This window comes from Nycticebus coucang, chromosome 19 (genome assembly GCF_027406575.1).
Source record: "Nycticebus coucang isolate mNycCou1 chromosome 19, mNycCou1.pri, whole genome shotgun sequence".
Taxonomy (NCBI): Eukaryota; Metazoa; Chordata; class Mammalia; order Primates; family Lorisidae; genus Nycticebus; species Nycticebus coucang.
This window is the reverse complement of record NC_069798.1, coordinates 71,875,094-71,896,839: the sequence shown is the minus strand read 5'-3', so window position 1 is coordinate 71,896,839 and position 21,746 is coordinate 71,875,094. Positions and strand designations below refer to the sequence as shown.

The 21,746-nt window shown below is 47.6% G+C and overlaps 1 protein-coding gene across 4 annotated transcripts in view; it reads right to left on the bottom strand.

Moving 5' to 3' along the window:
• Positions 1-9,601: 9,601 nt before the first annotated feature.
• NFATC1 (nuclear factor of activated T cells 1) overlaps positions 9,602-21,746 on the bottom strand; it is a 103,120-nt gene continuing 90,975 nt past the window's right edge. For all 4 annotated transcript variants that reach the window (XM_053571403.1, XM_053571405.1, XM_053571406.1 and 1 more), the window contains one exon: positions 9,602-11,405. In XM_053571403.1, the coding sequence (XP_053427378.1) occupies positions 11,356-11,405 (50 nt within the window). In that variant the 3' untranslated portion in view covers positions 9,602-11,355. The remainder of the gene's footprint in view (positions 11,406-21,746) is intronic.

Genomic DNA, 21,746 nt, shown 5'->3' with positions numbered 1-21,746 from the left:
TGTGGCCCTCACCCCCCACCCCCAGCATCAGTGGCTTTGCCTGCAGATGGGGAGTTGGTCTGGCTCGTGTCTGTCACAGGATCAAATGAGGGACACACATTGGAAATACTCTGACCCCCATAGCGGACGTGAACATGCAGGTTGAGTGGGATCTTCGGTGACTGAAAAGTCTGCATTTTTTTTTTAATTTGTTTTATTCTTTTCAAGTATATGTCAGGAACTAGTTGCTAATGGCATATTTTCAAGTTGAGGTCCTGCTGGGCTTCCCCCAGTAAATAGGAGGAGAGGGATTCCCATAATTAACAGTCTTATTTGCATGTAAGTGGTACGTGCTGCTATAGTCTTTGTAACCATTCCCCTCAGAGAAGTACTTGGGTTGCTGATTTAAGTGAGCAAATTGCAGGCAGACCCCTTTCCTGCTGGAAAGTCGAAAGGTGAACTTGAATCAGCCAGATGATCCTGAGTGTCCAATTATCCCAAAGCTTCCAGGTACAGCACATGGAAAAACACAAATGAGAAACGTGCATAAAGTGCAGCCATCTTCATTTTTGGGGTATAAAACTAAACACACAGATAGCTCGCCGGTTGGGCCCCAGATGCTGAGCATTTGGGAGGTGAAGAGCACTGGCCCTCAGGGACGTGGCTTGACTTCTGAGTGGCAGGACCAGAGTCTGGCCGCGTCTTTGAGCTGCTGGTCAGGGTACTGGGTACAGCAGGCAGAGGACCGTGGGCACGGGGGTGCTGGCAGCATGGCCCTGGGCCTCAGGGGAGGTTCCCACATAGCCTGAACATTGGCATGTTTTGCTTCTCTGTTGCTTTTTAAAAAACTGTGAAAACCTCCTGGCTCTTCCCCAGGGTTCTTCTGTCTTCCCTCCAGGTAAAAGCATATTTGGCAGCTAACACTGTCTTTCAGCCTCTGTCTGATGCTTTCCCGTCCGATTAAAGTTATATGAGGCCTCAGGCACTTCTAGTGATCACAGCCGCCCTCGTGGCTGGACATGCAGCTTTTCCTTGAATAGCGTTATTGTTACAGAGTGTAATGCGCAGGGAAGCCGGAGCCTGACTCCCGCACTGATGCGGAGCCAGCCTACCAAGACAGCTTTCAAATGTCAGGCACCAGAACTCCTGCTTCTGGCCAAGATGGACTAACAGGGACCAGATGTACCCTTCCACCAAAACAAGTGAAAAAATGGACAAAATATATGAAACACGTGTTAGACATTAGACACCAGGCAACAAAGACAGTGATCCCTGAGAGAGGGCAAACTCAGAGGCCGGCCTCCGCTCATGGCCAGACAGGGCTTCCAGGCCTGGTGGGGAGAAGGACAGGAGCTGAGCAGACACAGATGAGAAGCCAGCTGGACAAGGAGGCTGGGTGACCAGCAGCGGCAGCTGCCCAGAGGGAGCGAGTGCTCTGCAGGGCTCCCCAGGCTGGCCATGTGCATAAGTCTGAAAAGAACCATGTGAGATGTGCAGCACTTGGGCCTCACAGGCCAAGTGGTTTCCAGCCCCGTCTCACACAGGGGATGCTCAAAAGGCAGCCACCTTGTGTCAACAGTGGGAAATCAGCTGAGACTAAATACTGCTCAGGTCCTGCCCAACAAAGCTGAAAAGGAAGGACGATTCAAAGGAGTCACACACATTCCAGGTGACTTACCTGTAACCTGAAACTAAGCTCAAGCATGTTTATGAGAAAATAAAACATTCCAGCACCTAATGAGGTAGAATTCACAATGTCTGACATCTGATCAAAAATTAGCAGGCTTTTGAAGAAGCAGGAGACTTCAATCTAAATGGGAAGAAAATCCAGCAAAATCAACTCAAAATGAAACAGATGACAGAATCAACAGAGGAGCCTGAGCATAGCAGGGTGGGGGGCATGAAGTGACCCAGAGGGAACTCGACTGGTACGTATGGCCAGTCACAGAAAACGAAACACTGCAGGAAGAAAATGCCAGTAAACTTGAAGACACAGCCTGAGAAACTGTACAAAATTAAAAACTGAGAAAAAGTCTGACAAAACAGCACTACTAGCTGTGGGCCAACGCCGAGCAGCCTAGGACGTGTGTCTTTGGGGCTGTAGGAGGGGACAGACAGGTCTGAGTGGATAAAGGCCAACATTTTCCCACATTTGATGAAAACTATAAACGCACAGGTTCAACCCCCAAACACAAGAGACATGAAGAAAATTACACCTCATTACATAATCAAATTGCTTAAAACCCATGATAAAGAAAAAAATCTTAAAAGCAGCCAGAGAAAAAAGACACATTTTATATGGAAGAACAAAGAAGTGGTGCAGGCAGCTTTGTGCTGCAGTCGTGCAAACCAGAGGCTGTGGAAGTGCAGCCTGAAGGTGCCTGGGTGTTGAGGGGGCACAAACTGAGAGGTCCATGGACAGAAAGATGGAGGTGAAGACAATTAGCAAACCAGCAGGCTGGAGAAGAGAGACCTCGTCATCACAGCAGTTCATGAGAAAGGGCGTTTGACAGAATCCAATCCCCGCATGTGATGAAAACCCTCAGGGAACGTAGTGAAGAAGTTCCACACCACCCTGTGGCTAACGTCACACTGGACGGGGAAAGGTCAAGTGCTGCCCTACAATCAGGAATGAGGCAGGGATGTCCACTCTTACTGCTCCTATTCAACATAGCAACCGGGGGAAAAGATAGAAGAGAAAAAGGAAAAAAGAAGAGAAAAGGAAAGAAAGGGAAAAAAAGAAAGAAAAGCATGATTAGAAAACAAAAATGTCCCTACTTGTGAATGACATAATTATCTACATAGAAAACCCCAAGCCATCCACAGCAAAATTCCCAGAACTAGTCAGTGAAGTCAGCAAGGTCCTAGACAAACATCAACCCATAAAAACTGGAAATCCAAATTAAAGACACATACCATTTACAATTGATCCAAGGAAAACTAAATACCAAGATATAAACATAACAAAACATGTGAAATATATATATGCTAAAAATTAAAAATAAAATGGAAAGAAAAAATTTTAAGACCTAAATAAATGGAGAGACATTCCAAGTGCATGGAGTGGAAGATAGGAAAAATTGATTCTCCCCAAATTAACCTACAGGTGTAGTACAATTCCCATCAATATCCCAGTAAGGTTTTTTGTAGATGTGGACAAGCTTATTATGAAATTTACGTTGAAAGACAGAGGACCTAGCTAAGACCATCTGGAAAGAGAAGAATACAGAGGGAAGGATCATGACTTCTGTGGCTGCAGTAACAGGGGCAGGCGGGGTTTGTGGGAAGCAGAGAGTGAGACCTGCCTCACTGTGTCCAGAAGGATGTGTTTTTTGCAAATGGTTCTGGAGCCACTGACTGTGCAAGGGGAGAAATGGGCCTTGACCAAAGTTTCACACCTTGCACAAAAAATTAACTCAAATGGATCATGAACGTACAATAGAAAATAAAGCTATAAAACTTTTAGAATAAAACACAAGGGAAACTCTTCAGGACCTAAGAGTAGATGAAAAGTTCTTGAGCTTAAAACAGCCCATGAAAGGAAAGTAAAAAACTGGGCCTCACTGAAATTAAAGTTTTTCTCTCTTAAAGATCCTGTTAGGCTACAGACTAGGAGAAGCAAAACACACATCTGATAAAGTGTGTGTGTGTAGACTGTATGACTCTTGACATTTGGCAGTAAAAAAACAAACAGTCCAGGAGAAAATGGACACAGACAGGAGAAGACATTTCACCAGACACACAGATGTGTGTGGATGCTCAGACAGCAAACGGACGCTTGAAAAGGTGCTTGACATCATTAGCCAAGAGAGAGACGTGAGCATGAACCTGTGAGCAATGGGCTGCGACACACCTATCAGAGCAGCCGGAATAAGAAACAGTCACCTGTGCCCTGCTGGTGGGGAGGTGAGACAGAAGAGCAACCACAAAATGGCTCATTTGTTAAAATGAAACATGCACTTACCATCTGGCCCAGCAGTTGTACTGTGGGCCTTTATCCCTGTTCACAGAGGTTCATGGCAACTTTGTTCAAGGGAGTCAAAAAATGGGTAAAAACCTAGGAACTCGCTCAAATGCCCCTGAGTGGGAAAGTGAACGGTGCCAGCCCTCCACACTGTGAAACACTGCTCAGCAGCAGAAAGACACACTCCTGACACAGGTGACACTGGATAGACCCCAACCTCCAAGGCTGCCGACGCACCACTCCAGCCATGAGACGTGAGCATTTATAGACCTGGAGAACAAATTGGAGGCTGCAGGGGCAAGGGCGTGAGGAGACCATCATGGGATTGCTCTGTGTCTTGACCATGTGTTTGCTGCATACATCTACACATGACAAAACATTGTATAGAGCTGCACACACACACACACGCACACACGCACACACAAACACACGCACACATTTACAAACACACATGTGTATGTAAACCTAGCAGATCTGAGGAAGAGCTGGAAATTGTGCCAAGGTCAAGTCCCTGTTGGGGGGAGATGTGGTGAAGGTGAAGTTTCAATAGAACCTCTCTGTACTTTGTTTGTTCCTTCTTGTGACTATAGAATCATTTTAAAATTAAAAGATGAAAATAAAAAACAGACAAAGGCTTATCATATACACAAAAGCTGAAATAATTTACCACCACCAGATCTACACCTTAAGCAATGTTAAAGAAAGTCTTTTGGGAGATGTGTACCATGTGGAAGCTTCGATCTAATCAAAATAATGCCTAGGACTGGGAATGGTAGCCATAAAGGTAACTATAAAATATTTACAATTTTTTATTATTTAAATCTCTTTAAAAGATACTCTTTAAAGCAAAATAATGACAATATAATGTGGGATTCATAAAAGTAAGATACTTGAAAACAGCAGTGCAAAAGCTGAGGGCTGAGCTCTCCCCTGCTGTGCATGGGGCTCAGTGCCACTGAAGGTGGGCTGTGGAAGGCTTGTTGTGGGAGGTGGGCCGTAGACAGTGGGCTGTGGAAGGTGGGCCGTGAAAGGTGGGCTGTGAAAGGTGGCCCGTGAAAGGTGGGCTATGGAAGGCAGGTTGTGGGAGGCAGGCCATAGAAAGTAGGCCTTGGAAGGTGGGGTATGAAAGGCAGGTTGTGGGAGGCGGGCCATGGAAGGCAGGCTGTGGGTGAGGTGATGATGCCACCTGAAAGCCCTGATGCAAACTCTAAAGAAACACAAGCAAGGGTGGCGCCTGTGGCTCAAATGAGTAGGGCGCCGGTCCCATATACCGGAGGTGGCAGGTTCAAACCCAGCCCTGGCCAAAAACTGCAAAAGAAAAAAAAAAGAAACACACCCAACAGTCACAGCTGGTCAGCTAACAAAGGAGAAAAATGTTATAAAAAATACTCAATTTAATCCAAAATAAGGCAGAAAAGGGCAAAGCGGGAATATATGAGTTAAATAGAAAACAAGTAACAAGAGAGTAGATTTGCATCCAACCATATTCATAACTGTATTAAGCACAGTCACCCGTAATAGCCCTCCAGAGGCAGAGCTGATGAGACTGTGTCAAAGGGCAGGACCAGATTACGTGCCTACAATAAACCACTTTATATGTAAAGATACATGGTTGAGTGTCCCTTATCTAAAAGAGTTTGAGATTTTTGCAGATTTTGGACCATTACATTGTACTTACTGAGCACCCCAAATCCAGAAATCTGGGGAGGGCTGGCTGTGGGATGGTGCCTCCTCCTGCTGAAAGGGCTGTGGGAGCCCAGCCCCCATGAGCAGGAGGAGGAAGGGGGGTTGGTTTGTGGCCTCCCCGACAGAACCCCAAGCAGGCGCCAAACCCCAACTTGCAGCACCTTCACTGCAGTCGTCCCTGTTAGTAAGGCCTGGACTGTGGTTATTGTCACTTTATTATTAATCTTTGTTTCTAGGGAACTCCTAATAGTCCTCCCTGTCCCAGCAGCCTCTTCTTAGCCATAGGAGTTTGGTTGTTTTGAATCTCTGGGCACCCATGGCCCTCCCACAGGCTCACCTGCCTGGGAGCAGACGCCAGGTCCTGTCACACCCCTGGTGACTGTCTGTTCTCCCTGCAGGGCACACCGAGGCCCTGCAGGCCTAGGCGCACTGCCTCGACACACAGCACCCCTCTGTCTCCTACCTTCTCTGTCTCACCTCTCTCTCCCTTTCTCTGTCTCTGTCACTCTCTTTGTCTCTCTCCTGCTGCCTGTCAGGTGGGTCTTGGCCCTGTTTCCCCCTGTGGCTTCCCCCCATGGCCTGGGCTTCCTCATGTGTCACCTGGTCCCCGAGAGAGGAGCCAGGGGCCTTCTGAGGGCCTCCTGCCCCAGTCCTTCATGTGGAGCCAAGAGACCAGTCTCAGGGCTTGTGAAAGGCGTGAAGGGGGTTGGGGGCTCCTGTGCCCTGGCCCCTGGTCTCTGTGGCTGATCCAGAGACCCCAAGAGACACCACTCACACTTCAAGGGGCCTTGCAGCCTGCTGTCCCCGGCAACACTTGGGCAGTGGGACAGGGCAGAGCCCTCTGCCGGGGGCATCTGTGGACAGGGCAGGTCCTGCCGGGAAGAGTTGTGGGACGCAGGAGCCTAGTTAGGCCCAGGCCGCATACTCCCAGTTGGTCAGAAAGCGCCGCCCCAAATGGCAGGCCACTGGCTGAGTCATCTTCCAGATGTGACCCACACCACCCCCAGAATAGATTCTCACTAGTATTTTCCTCCTTCTTTTTGGACAAAGTGGAATGTCTGCTAAGTCAGCGGCCCTGCCCCTGGGCTCTGTCCTACAGGGAGAGGAGCAAACTCCCTTTGGAGACCGTGGGCTGTGAGGTGGGCCATGGAAGACGGTGCCTGTTCTCTAATCACACCACTTAGAAAGCTCCAAGGGGCTTTGCAGCTTTAGTTGTAGAGGTCAGAACACTGAATTCTGGCATCACTGGAAAATTGGATAAATGCCCACAGAAGCTGGATTATTTAAGAAACATTTCTATTATGCGCCTGATCCTCAGAACTGAATGATCTTGCTGAGCTGCTTTTCTCCACTTTTAATTTGTGTGCGTGAAGTAAAAAATGAAAACGTGTCACCTGAGGCTCTGTTGGCACTGCCTGAATGACGCGAACGCTCATGAATTTGAGGGCCTAGTTTCCTGGCGGAAACCCAGGCCTGGCCGTCTGCAGGAGGGGCTGCTTTCAGCTTGGTGTGAACCAACACTCAGTCATCTTATATTTAACTTAATTTTTTTGGCATAAAGAATTATAAATATGATGTACTTCACATATGTGATTCCAAATTAGGTTAGTGAGCCAGCATCTGTCTTAGGGATGGATAATTTAAAAACTGAGCAGAGGAAACAGCTCCTCAGAATGGACTGCGTGCAACTAGGCTGCACGGGAATTTTAATCTGAGGTTGGTACCCAAAGAATGGAAAATAGAGACTTAAATGAAAACCTGCACAGAGAAGTTTACAGCAACATTATTCACAACAGCCAAAAGGCAGGACAAGTCAGGGGTGGGAGGTGAGGGGACAGGGGTCCCTCGGCTGCCAGACAGATAAAGGAAAGTCCTCTGGGCATGGAGTTATGTCGTCCTAAAAAGGAGTGAAGCCACGGCAGAGGCAGTCACAAAAACAGATGCCACGTGAAGGGGACCGGACGTGGAGGCCACGTGCCCACGATCCCACCGCATGACACATCCAGAGTGTTCAGTCTGCAGAGACAGAAGCTGATGAGTGCTCCTGGGGCGTGGAGGGGAGGAGCCGCTATGGGCGTGGGAAGCTCTTCTGGGGTGATAGAGAGGGTAGAGGTGGTGCTTATCCAACTTTGTGACTGTCCAAAATACCACTGAATTGAGTGCTTCAAAATAGTTCATTTCATCTTATTGAGTCTCAATTAAAAAACTCAAAATCTTCTCTCGTGAGGTCCTTTCCACTCAGCGCCAACTAACTTTCTTCCTGCAGGGTCTCCTCTCTAAAACCTGATGGGCGACTTCTCTTGTCGGGTCCTTTCTGCTCAGCCTCAACTCACTTTCTTCCTGCAGTGTCTCCACACTAACTCCGGTGCAGTTTATTTAATTCAGTGCAGTACGTATTTTACAATAATTATTTTTTTAGTCTTGAGAAGAGCCCCTGTGTGTGATGCCACTGGTGGGAACACTGTCCCAAACGTGGCACAGCTGGGGCATGGTGAGGCAGGGCACTGCTGTGAGGGTGGGGACTGCAAGGCCTCACCCAGCCAGCTGCTCCCGACTGCAACACCACAGATGCCCCAGGAAGAGAGGGCGGCCTCCAGAATGCTGGGTCCTGTGTGGGCTGCACTTGGCTGTGAGAAATTTAATATTTTCAGATTTCCTTTCTTCCCACATAGTTTCAGACCCGAGGATAAAACAAACATGGTCTAGTCCTGCACTTTGTCTCGAGTAAGTAGAAAAGTGCATCTGTCCTCGAGGTCCCCACATGACTTGTCCACCCAGCTCAGTGTGCTCTGAGAGGCTTGCAAGCACAGGTGATGCCCAGCACTGGCATAGGGAGGGTGGCCCCTCTCTCAGCTTCCCTGGTTACACCTGAGCATGCACAACAACTCTGAGGGCTCTTCCCCGACAGGCAAAACCTCCTTGGGTCCATTTCCCTTATTACCCCGAATCAACCTAAAAGACACAAAAACTAGGTAGTTATTCACAGAAGTTCAAGCTCTTTGCAGAAACCACCTATCATTTTATGAATTTGTTTGTTGAATATAAAATTCTATTGTTGACATTGAGGAAAACGGGAGGTTAAAAAACTCACTTTGAATCTAAGAGCTTCTGGCATTCTTGGCAGCTCTCAGCATGGTAAGTGGCTGTGCTTTCTGATTCCTCCTGCTCTGACAGTCCAGGTGCTGCCAGGCGGGTTCATACCCTGCTAACCGGTCATTGCCTGCTTGTCACTAGCTGGGAGATCCTGGCCGTGTTGCCACAACCAGCCTCTCCCAGACCCTCCTCAGTCCATTCCTGTTTCCCCGTGTGGGGACTTTGACACCATTGGTGAGCCTGCCTCAAATACAGGGTGTCCCAAGAAATTTGCAATGATATTTTTAGTGCTTTAACTCAATTTGTAAACCTCTTAACAAAAGAAATAAGAATTCTTGCACTTTATATAAGATCCTAAAAGAAAAATACTGTTTTTGAGAGATAAGAACAATGACTGCAGAGGTTCCAGGTTCTACACCCGATTTATGAATGGCTAGATAATCTCTCCCTCCAACCATGAGGCAGGAGGTGAGTGGGGTGGGGGGGAGTAGCCCAAGCATTCTACTAAGATGATAGTCTGGTTGCATGTGTCTATGTGTGTGGCCAAAGCCTCACCCAGAATATTTCTCTGAGCAAAAGTATTTGGCATAAACAAAAGTTCCTTCTCCACCTAGCCTGGATGAACATTTCCAAAGAGCTTTATTTAGAGGGCCTGAGAACTGTATATATATTACTTGTTTCTATAGCAGGCTTTCCTTCAAATGTGAAAAGAAGAAAGAACTACAGCTGGCAAGGTGCGGTTCCATGTTTAAATGATCACACTAGCAGCTCAGAGTTACCCACATAAAATACTTCTTGCATACAAAGGAAAACACATTTAAGAACAAAGGAGAAGTCTCTGTATATGTAACGCAGCACTCTCAGACCAAGACTGTCCAGCAAAAAAGTACTTTATTGGATCTGTTTTCTAACTACAAAGATAGCTGACACAAATATCCAACATTTCCTTTCCATATGACAGCTACTAAGAAATGTTCCATGCAACTCCTCCTACAACACTAAATACAGGGTACACAATGGGGCTTATGTACACGCAACTACACGCCTTCAGCTCTGCAGTCATGTGCAAATGTTACAGATATGGCTTTCAGGTTTTGTTTCTTTCTGTGAGTTAAAAAAGTAAGACATAATCATACAGAAGACTATTTTGAGGACAATTCTTCCTGCATGAGTGCTTTCTCCACCAGGACACTGCGGCCAAGGACTCAGAAACTTACAATCTCCACTGGCAGGTGTGGCTCGGGCACATCCCACCAGGGGGCATTACTTCCTAAGGCACGATCACTGGGTTAGGTTAACGTGTCTTAATTAAACCATGCTTTTTGGTTATATGAGACAATAAGTCACTGCTAGTCATAGTGTGTAATAAGCAGTTAATTGTACAAAATGCAATAGTAAAGCCTAAACTAACCTATCTATTAACAGCAACTAACCTGAAAACATACTATACATTGCTGCATATTAAAACATTGTTTTTGGTAATTGTTTTCTTAGATGAAGCAGAGAGCTATAAGGCTTCTGTGAAATAATCCTGTAATTCAAAAAATATATTACACTCCTCATGTAGCGTTACATACAGTCAGTTCCCAGTCTTGCTTCAGCTGTTCTGAACGTTCCTCTCCCGGCTTTCTGAAGCGCTCCTTTGAGTGCAAGCGAGGGCATGTGACAGCTGTCTGTCGGAGGGTAACATTCCCAAAAGCAGGGATCTAGGAAGCCAGGTGTGGGGTCTTTGATGCACTTTCCAGAATGGATACTGGTTATTGCTAATGTGGAAGCCCTTGCAGGGAGAAGAATGATCACTACCATCTCTGTCATTCATTATTTATACATAAATACATGCTACATATGTACACACGTGCAAATGCAAGACCTATCCTGTAACAGGTAGATTTGTTTGTCCAGTAATCCAGCTTGTGCTATTCAATTTACTTGTGCTATGTTCAAAGCCAGATTAAAAACAAAGATCACAGCATGCTACTATTAACAGTCCTATAGTCTGAGGAACAAAATATATTATTAAAAAGCTGAGATGACAGGTCGGAAGATTTCCAAAATTCACTCACTGGTTAAGGCGCAAGATTGCATGTTACAGTCCAGGAAAAGTTGAGAAATTAAGAAACTCATCAGTTTTCTCTCACAACCCTTAGCTTGACAGTATTCTCTTAATTCATACAAATGGTACACTTCACAATTAAAATGTTTGATAGCTTCTGCTCCTACAAATACTCCCATGGTAGCAAATTCAATGTTCACTCCCACGATGCCCTGATGGTCTGGTTAGTAAGGCACCTCCAGTGTTGCCCCCAGGGTGCCAGGAGGGCGGCCTGGGCTCAGACCGTGTCAGGACACCTGGGATAGGTGCCCACTCCGCTGGCCATCTGTGCTCATGCCCGCCTGCCTCCCTCTGGTTTTCTTAAGATGACTTCCTTCTGGAGACGCAGGGGTCTTCCTTCCTCCTCCCTCCTTCCTTCTGTTAGAGAGCTGCTTCTTTGTACATACAGTTCTAATCTCTAGCTCCCGGCATTAAGTTGGAAGCTCTGAGGGGTGCCAGGTGTGTGTCCAGTTTATTTAGCCAAAAGTCTCTGCCGAAGCTCAACTTTCCCATGGAACTGAGCAAGTGCCAACATGACAAACTAGGAATGGGTGTCTGTGCTGGAGAGGTCATTCCGTATTATTTCATTTACTGCAAGAAAACAAAAATTGAGAAAATATTAGGGTAACAGGCTCTACAGCAAAACACCTGTAAATTACACAGAAATGCTTCTAATGAGTTGCACTCAGGCTCTGATGAGGCGTCTCCCAAGGAACCTGCACTCCCTCCTTGGCTCCTGTCTGGCCCCTGAGTGCCTTATGCCAGGGGCACCCAGCTTGCCTGGTGTCTGGCTGCCCCGGTAAGGGAGCCAGTGGTCCTCAGAGTAAGCGCCATGCAAACTGGTCTCTGAGGTTACACCAGTGTCATGCCCAGGCCCAGGTGCTGACCACGTCAGCTCAGATGTGACTGTGCCTTCTGCAAGGCAGGGGAGCCCGTGCTGATGTTTTCATAGTTCGCAAAACAAACCAGCCAACATCACAGACAGCATTTCCCTCCCAGTGGCCAGGAGAGACGGAGGGCACAGCACTGCCTGGCCACCCTTTCTGGGGGCTCTTCCTCCCTTCTCTATCTCCCTCCTGAGGGTTGTGTCAGTGTCCTTCATACCATTATCAGCGTGTGGCTTCTGGCACACAGAGAGGAAGTGAGAGGGGCTGGCAAGGGAGCTGCACCTCTCCCCACGCCCACTCCCAGCAGCCACCTGACCGGCACTGAGATACAGGAAATGTCACCGGGCAGGCTGTCACCACGTCCCGTTTTCCTAACAGAATCTGGAGGTGGGGAACATGTGCTGACGTCACGGAACTGCCCGGCTTCCCCTTGCCATGGCTGGAGCACCCTGCGCCCAGATAAACTCCCTGTGTTTCTGCAAAGGCCCCGGCCTGTCTAAGAGCAGCTTCCTGGAGCAATTAGTGGGTGTTCATTTCATCATCCCACTCCCTTCCCTAAAATCCCTTTCAACACCCCCACCCCCATTTTTAAGAATAACAATAATAAAACACAGTCCGTGGAACCAGGAATTGTGTCATGGGAACTGATAACAGAACACACTGGCGCAGAGCCCCGGCAGGATCTGGCTGCCAGCAAACGCCCTGAACACGGGCTCACCCACGATCACCCAGGCCAGACCCCACTTGTTCCTCTCCCGCATGCAGTGTCCAAGGAGGACGAGAGTCCCAGCTCTTCACAAGGGCAGAGATGCACGCTGCGGCTCCTTCACAGGCAGCCTGGACTCCTGGCCCATCCCGGGGCTGGACATCAACACAGGACACCAAGCAGAGAGCAAAGGTGCTCAGGCTCCCTCCTGTCCCAGACACAAATGAGGACATGCAGGCCCAGGTGCTCACAGGCTGGTCCTGGGCCAGCACTCAGGACTTGACTTGCCCTGTAGTGCACAGGGCAGCGCCTCCACTCCAGGCACTTTCCATGACACCCGTGGCAGCTGTGTGGCCTCAGCACAGCCCTGAGAAACACCCAGCGGCAGGCACCATGGAGGAGGAGGAAGCTCTGCTGCCCATGCAGGGTGAGCTGCCATCCCTGCCTGAAGGCCATGGGCTGGTTTTCGTCAGTCTTCCTAGCCAGGGCCAGGCAAGTGCTCCCTTCACTGCCCTGTGGTGCCAGGTTCTGGTAGCATGGATGGCAACAGCCCGGGATCAGAGCAGATCTGACTCTGCCTTCCCACTGCATGGGGCTGCACATGTCTAATTCACACTTTGCCACCTCAAACAACATTTTGACAAAGAAAATCACAAATCTTGAGTTTCTCTAAGGTCTTATCTACAAAGGAGGTAGGTCAACTATAATCAGGGCTACATTATACAAAGCAAACAAGGTTTTGCATTCTCAGGGGAGTCTCAGGGTGAACAGCAGAGAGGCTGTCCCCTTCAGAAGAGGGGACGTACACAGTCATGACAACAGCCATGGCACTGCACTGCCCACATGTGCAGCACTCAACTGTTGCAGGACGAGGTCCAGGAATCACTTCTGCCTCTGGAACCAGCCCCAGATTGACGTCCAGAGGAGGTTACTCAAACGCAGCAGCCCCTCTACTCTCCCTCTTCCTCTGAGTGGCCCCTATACATAAGGGCATGGAGGACCAGGGCAACAGAGGAGAGAGATCAGAGATTAGAGCCAGATCTGCCAGGATAGGTGGCAGAACCCACAAACACTTAACATAGACCATGGGCACCAACATTCAATAACCCAGGTGGGAGGGAGTCAGAGGGTGATAATGATGGATGGACAGAAGTCTGAGGTAATAATTTTGGGATAAAGTAATAATGGGATTAATGGAAGTCTTAGGGGAGTAAGGAGGATGAAGGGTAAAAATAATAAATGGAGGGAGGTGTGAGGTAATGAGATAGTGGGAGGCCTGGGTAGAAATAATGGGATGGAGGAAGGTCTGAGGGGTAATAATGATGGATAGAGGTTTGAAGGATGGAGATTTGAGGAGAAAAATGATGGGATGAGGGAGGTCTGAGGTAATAATAAGTGGGATATAGGGAGGACTAAGAGTAATAATGGTGAATTGAGGGACATCTGAAGTAAAATGATGGGATGGGAGAGGTCTGAGGTAATAATAATGGGATAAATGAAGGTCTCAAATAATAATGATGGGAAGGATAGAGGTCTGAGGGTAATAATGATGGAATAAGGGAGGCCTGAGAGTAATAATATGATATATGGAGGTATGTGGTAATAATGATGACATGAAGGGAGGTCTAAGGTAATAATGATAGGGTGAGGAAGGTCTGAGGTAATAATGGATGAAAGGAGGTCTGAGGGTAACAATGATGTGATAGATGGAGGTATGAATGTAATAGTGACTGATGGAAGGAGGTCTGATATAATAATGAAGGAGTGCAGGAAGGTCTGAGGTAATAATGATGGGATGGGGGAGATCTGAAGGATAATACAGATGGATATAGGGATATCTGAGGGTAACAATGATGTGATAGATGGAGGTCTGGGGCAATAATGATGGCATGGAATGAGGTATGAGGTATAATGATAGAGGGAGGTCTGAAGTAATAATGATGGCATGGAATGAGGTATGAGGTAACGATGAATGGAGGGAGGTATGAGGTAATAATGATGAATGGAGGGAGGTATGAGGTAACAATGATGAATGGAGGGAGGTCTGAGGTAATAATGATGGGATGGAGGAGATCTGAAGGATAATACAGATGGATATAGGAATGTCTGAGGGTAATAATGATATGATAGATGGAGGTCTAGGGTAATAATTATGGCATGGAATGAGGTCTGTGGTAATAATGACAGAATGGGGAGGTCTGAGGTGCTAATGATGGATGAAGTCTGAGGGGTAATAATGATGAATGGAAAGAAGTCTGAGGAGTAATAATGACAGATGGAGGGAGTTCTGAGAGAAATACTGATGGAGTGGGGGAGTTCTAAAAGGTAATAATTATGGATTGAGGGGGGGCCCAAGTGTTACAATTATGGATGGAGAGAGGTCTGAGGTTAATAATGATGGATGTAGGGAGTTGTGAGGATAATGATGATGGATGGAAGGTGGCTGATGGTAAAGAGGATGTGATGGGGGGAGGTCTGAGGGTAATAATGATAACAGTGATGGGATAAAGAGTAGATATGTAGAATGGAGGAGGTCTGAAGGTAATAATGAATAAAGGGAGGTCAAAGATAATAATGATGGATACAGAAAGATCTGAGGGTAACAAAATGGGATGGAAGGAAATCTGACAGAATGGGGTAGGTCTGAGGGTAATAATGATTAATACAGGAATGTCTTAGGAGTAATAAGGATGGGATGGGTATGGTCTGAGGGTAACAATGATAGACACAGAAAGGTCAGAGGAGATGGAAATGGAAGGGGGGCTGAGGGTAAAAATGATTGTAGAGGGAGATCTGAGGGGTTATAATAATGGGATGGAGGATGGTCTAAAGGTAGTAATGATAAGACTGGGTGAAGTATGAGGGTGGACAGAGAGTAATAATGATGGGATGGAGGATAGTCTGAGGGTAATAATAATGGGATAAAGGAAATTCCTAGGGTGATAATGGAATGGGGGATTTCTAATGGGTAATAATGATGCGATGGAGGGAGTTCTGAAGAGTAATAATAACGGGATTGGGCTGGTCTGAGGGTAACAATGATGGATACAGAAAGTTCTGAGGATAACAATGACAGAGGGAAGGCTAAGGGTAATAATGGCATGATGGCGGAGCTCTGATGGGTAATAATGATGTGATAGAAGGAAGTCTGAGGGGTAGTAAAGATTAATGAGGGTAATAATGATGGGATGAATGCAGGTCTGTGGGTAAAAATAATGTTATGAGGGGAGGCCTGATGGTAACAATGGTGGACACAGAGAGGTCTTAGGGTAATAATGATAGGATGGAGGGAAGGCTGAGGATAAAAATAATGGATAATGAGGTCTGAGGGGTAAGAAAAGGATGTTCTGAAGGTAATAATGATGGGATGGGAGGTCTTAGGGTACTAATGATGGATGGAGGTCTGAGGGTAATAATGATGGGGCGGGGGAGGACTGAGGTAATAATGATGACATGGGAAAGTTCTGAAGGTAGTAATGATGGGATGAAGAAAGGTCCTGAGGGATGGGGGTGATCTGAGAGTTATAATGACACGTTGGGGGAGGCGTGAGGGTAACAATGATGGATTGAGGGAGGTCTGAGGATAATAATGATAGGATGAACAGAGGCCTGATGGTATAATTATGGACAAAGGGAGTTCTGAATTTAATAATGATCCACCAAGGGAGGTGTGAACATAAAAATGATGGATGGAGGGTTGTCTGAGGGTCATAATAATTGGAATGGTGGGAGTTCTGAGGGAAAGAATGATAGGAAAAAGGGAGGGCTGGAAGTAAAAATGATCAGATGGAAAGAGGCATGAGGGGCAAAAATGTGATATAGGTAGTTCTGAGGTAATAACGATGGAATGGAGAGTAATAATGATGGATGGAGGAAGTCTGTGGGTAATAAATTTGGGCTGGAGGGAAGGAGATCTGAGGGTAATAATGATCTCGTGGGGGAGGTCTGAAGGTAATAGTGATAGGGGAAGTTTGAGGGTAATGTGTTGAATGGAGGGAGGCCTGAGGGTAATAATGATGGATGGAGGAGGTCTGAGGGTAATAATGATGGGATGGAGGGAAGTCTGAGGGTAATAATGGTGGGATGGAGGAGTTCTGAGGGTAATAATGGTGGGCTGGAGGAGGTCTGAGGGTAATAATGACGGGATGGAGGAGGTCTGAGGGTAATAATGATCTCGTGGGGGAGGTCTGAAGGTAATAGTGATAGGGGAAGTTTGAGGGTAATGTGTTGAACGGAGGGAGGCCTGAGGGTAATTATGATGGATGGAGGCCTGAGGGTAATAATGATGGATGGAGGGAGGCCTGAGGGTAACAATGATGGGATGGAGGGAAGTCTGAGGGTAATAATGGTGGGATGGAGGAGGTCTGAGGGTAATAATGATGGGATGGAGGAGGTCTGAGGGTAATAATGACGGGATGGAGGAGGTCTGAGGGTAATAATGGTGGGATGGGGAGGTCTGAGGGTAATAATGATGGGATGGAGGAGGTCTGAGGGTAATAATGATGGGATGGAGGGAAGTCTGAGGGTAATAATGATGGGATGGAGGAGGTCTGAGGGTAATAATGATGGGATGGAGGGAAGTCTGAGGGTAATAATGATGGGATGGAGGAGGTCTGAGGGTAATAATGGTGGGATGGAGGAGGTCTGAGGGTAATAATGATCTCGTGGGGGAGGTCTGAAGGTAATAGTGATAGGGGAAGTTTGAGGGTAATGTGTTGAATGGAGGGAGGCCTGAGGGTAATAATGATGGATGGAGGGAGGCCTAAGGGTAATAATGATGGATGGAGGGAAGTCTGAGGGTAATAATGGTGGGATGGAGGAGGTCTGAGGGTAATAATGATGGGATGGAGGAGGTCTGAGGGTAATAATGACGGAATGGAGGAGGTCTGAGGGTAATAATGGTGGGATGGGGAGGTCTGAGGGTAATAATGATGGGATGGAGGAGGTCTGAGGGTAATAATGATGGGATGGAGGGAAGTCTGAGGGTAATAATGATGGGATGGAGGAGGTCTGAGGGTAATAATGATGGGATGGAGGGAAGTCTGAGGGTAATAATGATGGGATGGAGGAGGTCTGAGGGTAATAATGGTGGGATGGAGGAGGTCTGAGGGTAATAATGATCTCGTGGGGGAGGTCTGAAGGTAATAGTGATAGGGGAAGTTTGAGGGTAATGTGTTGAATGGAGGGAGGCCTGAGGGTAATAATGATGGATGGAGGGAGGCCTGAGGGTAATAATGATGGATGGAGGGAGGCCTAAGGGTAATAATGATGGATGGAGGGAGGCCTGAGGGTAATAATGATGGATGGAGGGAGGCCTGAGGGTAATAATGATGGGATGGAGGGAAGTCTGAGGGTAATAATGGTGGGATGGAGGAGGTCTGAGGGTAATAATGATGGGATGGAGGAGGTCTGAGGGTAATAATGATGGGATGGAGGAGGTCTGAGGGTAATAATGGTGGGATGGGGAGGTCTGAGGGTAATAATGATGGGATGGAGGAGGTCTGAGGGTAATAATGATGGGATGGAGGAGGTCTGAGGGTAATAATGGTGGGATGGGGAGGTCTGAGGGTAATAATGATGGGATGGAGGAGGTCTGAGGGTAATAATGATGGGATGGAGGAGGTCTGAGGGTAATAATGATGGGATGCAGGGAAGTCTGAGGGTAATAATGATGGATGGAGGGAGGCCTGAGGGTAATAATGATGGGATGGAGGAGGTCTGAGGGTAATAATGGTGGGATGGAGGAGGTCTGAGGGTAATAATGATGGGATGGAGGAGGTCTGAGGGTAATAATGATGGGATGGAGGGAAGTCTGAGGGTAATAATGATGGGATGGGGAGGTCTGAGGGTAATAATGGTGGGATGGGGAGGTCTGAGGGTAATAATGATGGGATGGAGGAGGTCTGAGGGTAATAATGACGGGATGGAGGAGGTCTGAGGGTAATAAGGGTGGATGGGAAGCTCTGAGGGTAATAATGATGGGATGGAGGAGGTCTGAGGGTAATAATGATGGGATGGAGGGAAGTCTGAGGGTAATAATGATGGGATGGAGGAGGTCTGAGGGTAATAATGATCTCGTGGGGGAGGTCTGAAGGTAATAGTGATAGGGGAAGTTTGAGGGTAATGTGTTGAATGGAGGGAGGCCTGAGGGTAATAATGATGGATGGAGGGAGGCCTGAGGGTAATAATGATGGATGGAGGGAGGCCTAAGGGTAATAATGATGGATGGAGGGAGGCCTGAGGGTAATAATGATGGATGGAGGGAGGCCTGAGGGTAATAATGATGGGATGGAGGGAAGTCTGAGGGTAATAATGGTGGGATGGAGGAGGTCTGAGGGTAATAATGATGGGATGGAGGAGGTCTGAGGGTAATAATGATGGGATGGAGGAGGTCTGAGGGTAATAATGGTGGGATGGGGAGGTCTGAGGGTAATAATGATGGGATGGAGGAGGTCTGAGGGTAATAATGATGGGATGGAGGAGGTCTGAGGGTAATAATGGTGGGATGGGGAGGTCTGAGGGTAATAATGATGGGATGGAGGAGGTCTGAGGGTAATAATGATGGGATGGAGGAGGTCTGAGGGTAATAATGATGGGATGCAGGGAAGTCTGAGGGTAATAATGATGGATGGAGGGAGGCCTGAGGGTAATAATGATGGGATGGAGGAGGTCTGAGGGTAATAATGGTGGGATGGAGGAGGTCTGAGGGTAATAATGATGGGATGGAGGAGGTCTGAGGGTAATAATGATGGGATGGAGGGAAGTCTGAGGGTAATAATGATGGGATGGGGAGGTCTGAGGGTAATAATGGTGGGATGGGGAGGTCTGAGGGTAATAATGATGGGATGGAGGAGGTCTGAGGGTAATAATGACGGGATGGAGGAGGTCTGAGGGTAATAAGGGTGGATGGGAAGCTCTGAGGGTAATAATGGTGGGAGGGAGGGAGAGCTGAGTGGGAAAAGAGGCACCTGAGATGCTAGAATGGCCCAGGCAGCAGGACTGGTGAGCATCATTCCCAGGGGCAGGGAAGCTTGTTTATCATAATGATATCATAGGGTGTAATAAAGTGGTGAGAACCTTCTAGTTACTCATGGTGGTCCCAGCCACAGGAAAACAACACCTGCTCATAAAGGTGAAAGGGGAAGAAGGTCGGTCTGGGCTTCCCCTGCTGCCCACGGGCACCTGAGTGTCAGAGGGTGAGCCCAGGTGGGTGGGTGGCCTGGGAAGTCGCTCAGTGTGCCCCTGCCCCTCCAGGTTCACCTTGGCAGCCACTCTGTGCACCAAGCTCCTTTGCTTCTCCTTGTCATCCATCATTATGCATGGGAGAGCCCATAGGTGCCCTAGCCCAAGAACCCCAGTACCAAGGGCTGCACAGCCATGTGGGCAGATGCCCCGCTCCCAGCCTCACAACGTCACCTTGGCAGCACAATGTTCAGACCTCATAGGGACGTCCAGTATAAACCCTGACATCCCCTCATATAGCTCGGAGTAGCTCCCCTAGGTACCCTGCTGTAGCAACTGACAGTGCAGGCAGGGCCCCGAAACCACACAACAGCGCGAACCCCCATGATTGCTGGCTAACTGAGGACAGCACTGTATGCACAGCCTCAGGGCACAGTAATGCTGTGCTCTCCCCGGGTGCGATCTGGGCCATAACCCCATATGAAAAGCCTTGTGCACTTTTCACAGATGGCTGGAGAATGCAGAGCCAAAGGGCAGGTCTCAAGCCATGTGGCTATGCTGGCCAGGCACTCTGCTCCATCCCTGAGACCCCTTCTCTTCCATGAAGTCACAGTTCCGAGGCCCACAGCTACTGCGGGGGCTGTGTATGGGTGATCTGGGGGTGGCTTCTCTCTCTGGTCTGGTTTCCCATACTGTCTTTTCTCTACTGATAATTTCCATTTTCTTATTCAGCTTTTCCACCGACACAGGCTGTTTCCTTTAGAGAAGTATTTTGAACTTCAGGTAACATGTGGCCTTCATGACTCGTCAGAGACTGAAAGAGGAACCTTTGCCCTGCTCAACGTCAGATGTCCCTGCAACAGGATGTGGTGAGCTGTTATACCACAGCTTAATTTAATAAGAAGGGTTTTTTCCCTTATATTTGATTTTTCTCTAAAATGCTCCTAAGATGGAAACTATTGTTTTTTTTCTAGCACTCGAATGGCAGTTTGAATCCTTGTTTGAATCTGCGACATGTACGCAGGGTGTGTGTATGTGTGTACCTCTGTACCCCACATCTACACACCCACAATCACACCACTCTGCACACATGTCTGGAATTGACTAATAGAAAATCAGTACTTTTTAAAATATAAAAACTGAGAAGTAAAAAGCACAGGCAGTGGCTTGTCACCTCCACTTAATCTGTGAACTTGAATTGCATCCTTAACACTGCACCGGACCTCCCAGCTAGGCATGAGTGTGCAAACCAAAGACTTCAATGAGGAATGTCCTTTCCAAAGTTAAATGTTTGTACTTTCACATAATCAGTTTCTTCTTTTTGATCATTGCATTATAGTGAAATATCTATGGCTCAGCTCTTAGGTTTCACTCGTGGGTTTTTATGACTACGTTGAGACAAATGCAAACAGAAAGGAATGGGGAGAGTCTGAGAATTCTCGCATATTTTGCTCTTCTCAATGACCAGCTTTTTAGCCAAGTTTTCCCACACTTCTGAATTCTTGGTTTCTGAAAGCAATTAAGGATCACATATTTCAAGGAATGAGCAAACTACTTTTTTACCTAACATTTAATTCAGCTCTTTGTGGCTTCTGAAGCACCTGCACAGATGTTATTTGTGATCCTTGCAACAATCCTATGAAGGAGTAAAGGCAGATGTAATGAATTGTGTTCACAGAGAGACCACAGGAGGCTCAGAAAATGGGGACAACAGCCCATGGTGCTAGAGCTGGGGGGATGAGGTGGGGATCCCCTTTGGTGGACTGAGCGCAGGGCTAGCCCCACCCTGCACCTGCTCTGCCCACTAGGGTCCCTTCCTTCTGGTGCTTAGGGGTCTGAAAGGCACAGCTACAGTTCGACGTGAATTTTTTCATTAAACACTTACTAGGTAATCACAGACTGGGAAGGTTGGTGGGACCCCTGGCTGGTGTCTGGGAGGGAATTGCAGACATGGGGACGCAGGGTTCTGACCCTGCCCAGTAGCCCCCCTGCAGCTCCCACCCTCTCTCTTCCAAGTTTACCCACCGCTCCAGCCCTTCTGCCTCTGCCTTCTCTGTTTCCACCTGTTAGGGTACTCAGTGCTCACAATTTGGTATCTCTGAGATGAGGAAAGGTTAAGAGGTATATTTTTTGCTACTTTCCTTTTTTGTGGCCTCT